This window comes from Andrena cerasifolii, chromosome 5 (genome assembly GCF_050908995.1).
Source record: "Andrena cerasifolii isolate SP2316 chromosome 5, iyAndCera1_principal, whole genome shotgun sequence".
NCBI classification, from domain to species: domain Eukaryota; kingdom Metazoa; phylum Arthropoda; class Insecta; order Hymenoptera; family Andrenidae; genus Andrena; species Andrena cerasifolii.
This window is the reverse complement of record NC_135122.1, coordinates 10,519,043-10,526,396: the sequence shown is the minus strand read 5'-3', so window position 1 is coordinate 10,526,396 and position 7,354 is coordinate 10,519,043. Positions and strand designations below refer to the sequence as shown.

At 51.6% G+C, this 7,354-nt stretch overlaps 1 protein-coding gene across 1 annotated transcript; it reads left to right on the top strand.

Annotated features, from left to right (window-relative positions):
- The first annotated feature begins 2,420 nt into the window (after window positions 1–2,420).
- On the top strand, window positions 2,421–7,041 carry LOC143369493 (segmentation polarity homeobox protein engrailed). The gene is made up of 2 exons (XM_076813524.1): window positions 2,421–3,643; window positions 5,927–7,041. Exons 1-2 carry the CDS (start codon window positions 2,947–2,949, stop codon window positions 6,280–6,282), a joined length of 1,053 nt encoding a protein of 350 aa, XP_076669639.1. The 5' UTR covers window positions 2,421–2,946; the 3' UTR covers window positions 6,283–7,041.
- The last annotated feature ends 313 nt before the right edge of the window (window positions 7,042–7,354 follow it).

Here is a 7,354-nt window from a genome sequence, read left to right as displayed (position 1 = left end):
TTAAGGTTATTTATAGCGGCTATCTCTATTATTGTTCATACACGAATCGAGGCACCGTCTAACGATCGCTTTGTGGTTCACGTGGCAGCTGGTATCCCTGGGTGTGGTCATTAATAAAACCGTAGACCGTAACAACGATCTTACACGTTTCTTCGCGAGCTTCACGTTGGCGGAACAAAGGAGTATTCGCCTTCTGGCTGGGCCAATCTTGCTGCGGTTAGCAGCGAAGTTGCGAAAGCAGTCGGCGCAAATGTGTCGCTCGCGCAAATGAGTCACTGCGAAACAGGTGTTGTGTAACGCGAAAAATTGTCAAACAACCGCTTTATCGTTAATGCTGCTTACCCTATTTGCATTACTAATTAAACACGCTGCAGACTCTGTCACTTATCTCTGGAAAAAACTTGTCGCATTTCCATGATTATCGCGCCTCTTGTTTGCTCGCTTCACCTACGAACGCGCCTTGGTATTACAATTAGCCATTATCTTGGCTGAATTATTGCGCGTGTCCCTGCAAATGCAATGGAACGGATAGGCTCGATTCGACACTCCTACGTCAAGCGGGTCAATTCAATCCAATAAACGCGTGGATTACGATCTCCGCGTGGGAATCTTGAACAATGATAACCTTTTACGTCACCTAGAATCTAGAAGATTGTTACGAGCAGATAAATGTCTGATCGTAGTTGATTAGAAATCGAAATAGTGACTCAATAGGTATCGCATCGCGCGTGATTTCTTAGCGAGATAAATTTGTTTCTCGACTAATTTCGCGCGTTTTAAAATACGGGTCCTCATAAGTCTCGCGTGCTCCTAATGCATAGGCCCGATCCGTTCATGTCGCGAGCAAATAACGTCTGCGCAGGACAAGAGGATCTCCCGCGAGTAGATGTTAAAGGGTTTAATAGCTGTAATTTTCCTTCCACTGGCTAATGGTCGAGTGTGTCGTCACTGTTTCTAATGACACTAATTACGCTGCCGGAGTGTCCACGAGTGCTTAACAGAATCGTAGCAATCTGTACTCGCATGTGCTATCAGCTCCGTTTATCATTCTTAAACATAGCGTTTAAGCTTCCAGCTAGTTTGCGAAATTGAACTTTCGTTACGCCGATTCGAAATTCACAGTTTCAAGGGACAATGCCTGGAAGTGAGTGGGTAATACCGATCGACGACAAGAAAGCAACCCTGCCGGTGAACATCGTCATCCACGAATCACCTCTAAACAATCGATCAATTCACTGCCGCGGTTCAAGCACAAGAGGTCCTAACGATTAGACGATAGTAAGTCACGTGACGGGGTGCAAACGGAAGTGGAGAGGCAATAAGGATAGAACGGATGCGGAAGGGAGGCTGCCGAGCAGCATCTGCCGCGGAATGGTTAATACATTTGTTGGTTAACCGTCTCCGAGCCCCACCCAAAAGTGGGAGAGAGGCCAGGTCGGAGGAGCTAGATGCTCGTGCGAATTTTTCTATAAAGCGATTTCGATGGTCGGCACGATAAAATCCACGTCAGCGAGAGGAGCGCTCGTCGACTCGAAGAAATGAATTAACTGCCTCTGGATGGGAAATCGGGGTGGGGAGGAACAAAAGTATGGAGTAGTGGACATCGGGAAGTGGGAGAGGAGGCAGAATGGGCGTGGCCTCGCGGGGAGGGGCGAGAATGTGGGCGAGATCCCGGCACGAAGCGGTGGTGGGGAATCGAAATGGGGCGGGGAGAGGCTGGCGATTCTACTGATGCTCGCAGTGGCGCAGATACCTTGGTTTTTTCAACTCAAACTGCGAAACAGACATAATGCTCGCACGAAAACGTGCCGACTATTTCTTATTTTGCCCAATTCGCAGCAATTGCTTTCCAAAATATTCACTGTGTAAGTTACAGCTGAGAATCTTTGATACATCTCTTTCTAGGGTACGAAATTGCAACATTTTTTTTTTAAGTTCGGATATGCATCTGGCTCCCCAAAAGTGGTAGATTCTTTTAGGAATATACCAAAGATCAAGGCGATCCAGAAGAATGTGAGATTAGATCATGTTTGAAATAGGGGTGCGCTGGCGAGGGGAAAAATATGGACGGGACAAAAATCTCGTCGTTGTCGTAACAAGACTGGAACGATGCAGTGGCATCGATCGTGGTAAACTGTGGCCCCAGCCCCCTACTACCCGTGCCAATGGTGGTGGGGAGTGAGAAACGGAAGGGAGTAGGGTAGACCTTACGCCAGTGGGCGGGGCCTGTGACTGAAGAGTTAATAGAGATACAATCGAGGGTGTCTAGTGCACTGCACTCGAGGCTGGGGCGTAGGAGGAGTGAAGGGGCGAGGGGGGCGGAGGGGAGAGCGGTAAGTAGGGACCACAGGTCCCCTAGTTTAGACATCACTGAGCGACGGATGGACAGCCAGTCAGACCCGTCACAGCACTCGCTCGAGTCCTCAGAAAGCTCGAGAAAATCCAATACCGAGGAGACTTGTCGCTCTTGGAGCAGATCCAGAGTGGAGCCGTTAATCTCGCTTCGGGCAACAGGGGCATCGGACGCGACAAGATTTCGGGAGCTGGGTGAAGCTGCCACGTGATCGACACCGCGGAGGATCGTCCCGGGAGATTGATCAATAACGCAGGAAGGGGCAGCTGAGATTCAGTGACAGGAGACTAAGGAACGATCTGTGTTTACGGACGATCAGTGAAACAGTTGCTAGTGACACGTGCGGTGCTCTAAAGCGAAACTGTAGAGAGCGAGCCTGCGAGTCGCGAGTTAGTGTTCGGAGCAGTGACACTCGTTCGACTGGCTGTCAAATCCGATTGAAAGCTACGGACAAAGTGACAAGTGTGACCCTGTGTTCCTTCGCAAATATGACGGCAGAGGGCTAGCGGCAGAGTCGAGAGCCGACCCCCTGATTATAATAAGAACAGATATCGTTGGGAAAGGATAGAGAGGCCGACTCGGTGGAGCAAGAGATGAGCGTAGCTCTCGTCACGATGGATTCCGCGTACGGTCTTCGACTGGGGATCGGTGGCCACCATCACCACCATCACCACCATCCTCACCGGGTGCGTTCCCCCGAGAGTCACGTGCTTCCACGCCAGGACCAGCAGCAGGATCACAAGGACGACGCGGAGACCCCTCTAAGATTCAGCGTGGTGAACATCCTGAGACCGGACTTCGGCCGGGAGGCGATCCTCAACACGAAAGCCCCGAAACAGGCCAGTTTGCCCAGCGGACACTCGACGACGATACCAGTCCCGATTCCGCGGCACAGCCCTCTCCCCCTGCCGCGAGACCTCAGCCTGTCCTCCAGCAGACTGTCGCCCTCGAGGCCTCAGGCGACCAGTTTTTCGGTGCACAGAGACAGGGACCTGTTTTCTTCTCACTGCGGCCTGACGTCGCCTCTCCAGAGGACCACCGGCCTCAGCCGAAGCGGAAGCCTCGAGAGCTTGGCCAGCAGCAGAAGCTCTGTCACCGGAAGCTCCGTGACCGGGGCACCGACCTTGGGCTCCACGTCCTCCACTATCAGCGGCGATTCGCTGAGCGGAGACAGCAGCTCGGCTAGCACGCCCAGCCCCGCCACGAGCCAACAGAGCGGATCCCTCAACGGACAGAGCCCTTGGCCAGCGTGGGTTTACTGCACCCGATACTCGGACAGGCCGTCTTCCGGTAGGTTTCCTCATTTCCCTACTCTTCAACTTCAGAGGATGCTCTGCAATTTCGAGCGTCTGTACTTCGTAGGATGTAACGACGAGTTAGGTGACGCCCATTAACTCTTCGAAATCTTGCAGAACAACCCGTCGAGTCACTTAATTTACCAGAATTTCCTGCCACCGCTCTCGCCTTCGATCAAGGCGATTGGTCGCCCTCCCCGCCAGCCATAAAGTCACGTCGATATTATGCAGATGCGCGAAAGAAGTAATAACGTTAATTTATTCGAGTCGCGAAACTGATCGATGGCCGGGGACCGGTCAGCCATAAAAATTAATTCTCCGACCGTATTCGCCGAATCCGCGCAGTACGACGGACAGATACGTCTCAGTTAATCGCGGGTATAGAGTATAGAGGAAGTCGGCTGCGCAACTGAGTAGCCATACTGGCGAATCTCGTTCCGCCGTCTCTCCGTGCTCGTTTAATCAATTAACCGCCGCGGACCGTTACACCTGGGAACCAGTTTCTAATGTAAATCAATCGCGTTTCCCGCGAAAGATAGACGCTGGATCGAAAAATCCCCAGGCGCATAGAGCTCCCCTTGATTACCGTGCTCCTCTGCTTCGCCACCAGGTTCCACGAACAGGTACTACTTAGTTTCCCCGAACCGGCGTTCCAGATCCGATTTTAGCGTCGCCGCGATCTCTAACTGTTCCGCGGAATGCGAACGGGCTGCATAGCTTATGTATAATTGCAAGTTCGAAGGCTGTCTTCGAGCGGGTTGAACGTACCCGACTCGATACCACCTGCGCCCGTTCGCAGAACCTAATTGCGCGCAGCCTACATCCGCGCATCTACCCTCCGCAATCGCCGCGTCCCAGATACCGCTGCCTCTATGGTCCTGCGCCAGGGTGGTCCGCGGACCTACCACTCGATCGTCGCGTTACTAATTACCACGAATCATGATCTTTCGCCGCGGCCACTCTGCTCCCGCTAATTGGAGAATGCACCGCGCTGATGGGTGATCGATGGTCGACGGTGGATCTTGATCGGCGAATTTTAGGGGGAGATTCTTGGATAGAGGGTTTCTAGGGATCCCAGGGCAGGATGAATCAGAGCTGGTAGAGGTTAAACGAACCTTCAGAAATCCTCGCTGATCGTTAGAATTTTCGGCAGCTGGAATAATTTGTCTCCGCGGGCGACCGGCTAAAGGTCTGCGCACACATATCCGTTTCGTATCAGTTCCGTGGTCGTAAAAGGTATCGGTTGCTAGTTTTGAAATGGAGCAGCAGCTCCGACCAATTGCGTTTTTTTTCAAAACGACGAAACACGCCACCTACTTAGGAACCTAATACTTCTAGCTTCTAAAAGAAATCACGTCGTTTGGACGAATTTTGAAAATGTTATTCTGTTTTGAATGGTGTACGAATACTTTTGTCACCTACTGACTGAAAGAACTGTACAGCAGGCTTGCAGAACCGGCTGAATTGGGACCGACCGAGCCAGAGCATGCCTCCTGCACAGTTGTCCGTGAAATTAGGGACACCGCGCGGACACGGAATGGATACGGAACTGACACGGAACGGATATGTGTGCGCAGACCTTAAGAGAGTGAGCCCAGCTCGATGGCTCGTCGGCCGCTGATAGCGCGCGGAGCCCCGCGTGTTTCGATATTATGCCACTTATAAATATTCATCGCGCCGAACATGCGCCGGCTGGCGGGGCAGCGGTCACGACGGCGAATTATTTTTCCGTCTCCTCTAGCCGCGCGCCCAATTTGGAAGTACACCGTAACATAATCTAGGCCTGGCTGATAGTCGCGACAGATAAGGTCGGTGCGCGCACCGGGACTAATACGCGGAGCCCGCGGTGAGGTAAAATAATCCGCGGGCCCCGCAGATAGCCGCCGGACGCCAAGTACGGAGTCAAAGAAACCTCATTCTGTTCCGCTTAATTACCATTTACATACTTGTCTCGCGGAAGATTGGCCGAACTTCGCCAATAAATCTCGGGCCGCGCCGGCGCAGCGGCGCGCTTTCCGCGCTCGTCGTTTGTTCAAACAGGATATACGGACGGTGAGTGCGCGCCGTTGCGAATTCGAGCATAAAGCTGTTAAACAAGTCCTATTGTATGATAATAATTCTCCCGTATTCCCTGTTTTTTCCCTTATCTCGGCGGCGAATCGAGCGCTAGCCGAGGAGCCGGGCGAGAGGAAAATAGAGAATGCCCGTTGGTCGATTCGTAAGTGAAATTCAGTGGGACCGAGCGACGATTAACGGACGTTTAATCGGTGTGTTTCAGGGCCACGGACGCGCAGGGTGAAGCGGTCGCCGAGCGTCAGCAAAAGCAGCTCCCCGGAAGAGAAGAGACCCAGGACCGCGTTCAGCGCGGAGCAACTGGCCAGGCTGAAGAGGGAATTCACTGAAAATCGATATCTCACGGAGAGAAGGAGGCAGCAGCTCTCGAGGGACCTGGGATTAAACGAGGCGCAGATCAAGATCTGGTTCCAGAACAAGAGAGCGAAAATCAAGAAAGCCAGCGGGCAGAAAAATCCGCTGGCACTCCAGCTGATGGCCCAAGGTCTTTACAATCACTCGACGGTGCCCGTCGACGAGGATGGCGAGGAGATCGTGACTGGAAGCAATCATTCGCAGTAACGATGAAAAACGAGGAGGTCCAACGTCGCGAGAAGATCCACGTCTTTTTCCACCTTTTTCGCTGCGAGCCAGCCGGCCAGCCTGCTTGGCGTCGCCAACGAAATCGTTCCAAGTAATTAAAACACCTTATAAGTAATCGAGAGCGAACCAGAAGTCGGAGCGGAGGTCGAGGCGTCCTGAAATTTCCATAGGGCGCTATTTGTCGGTAATCGACGAAATCGACGATGGATCGATCTACTGCTTGCTGCATGAAATAACTACCGAATGATTTTCTACGTAGCTTAGACGTAGCTGCAGGAGTGAATCTGGAAACGGTGGAGCTGCGATAGCCGTAGTCGAAGAGCCTGATTGCTTTTCGTACGCGACCATGCAGATCGCAGACTGAGACTTTATATTTATCGACTATATGTGTATGTCGGCGTAGATGCGATTCTAGTGCACAAGCTCGATACGATCCTTATCGATTAGACGCTTAAACTATTTATTTCCCTGTACATAGTTGTAAATAGGGCTGCCGGTCGTAATGTGTATATGTATGATACGAGATAAACTTAATTGCCGCGCGAAGATTATATGTATTATTGTGTACGTGCGAGTGCGCGTCGCCGCGTGAATACGAAACGATCTCATACTGTATATTCCTAATTACTGTACGAGCATACAAATATATATGTATATATATATATATTATACTCGTATGCGTATATCCCAGTGTCTCACAATAAGTGGTCGATATAATCTATGTAACCCGCTTACATGTTGCCACCGATTAAATCGAATTAAAAAATACACGTGCCTTCTACGTGATTTTCCCTGTCCTCGAATTCCCCGCATGGTTTCTCCGTGCTACGCACGCATCTCAAGCACCCAGCTACTCTCTCCCTCGAGGAGACGGGACACCTTCGACTTTTCGCATTATAAATACCATTCGAAATGAATTCGAGCATCGAAGGCGATTGTTCTCGATTTCCGCGAGCGGGTCGACCGGGTTGCCACAAATTTGCCTCGCGCTGATGGTCGGCAGAATTAAAAGCACGAGACGAACGTTTATGGGCGAAAGCGGAGTCGGCGT

Bases quoted from the DNA above. Each gene is read 5' to 3' on its own strand.
- LOC143369493 (XM_076813524.1), top strand. From the start codon at position 2,947: ATGAGCGTAGCTCTCGTCACGATGGATTCCGCGTACGGTCTTCGACTG. The intron at 3,644-5,926 runs GTAGGTTTCCTC...GGTGTGTTTCAG, and splicing joins CTCGGACAGGCCGTCTTCCG to GGCCACGGACGCGCAGGGTG.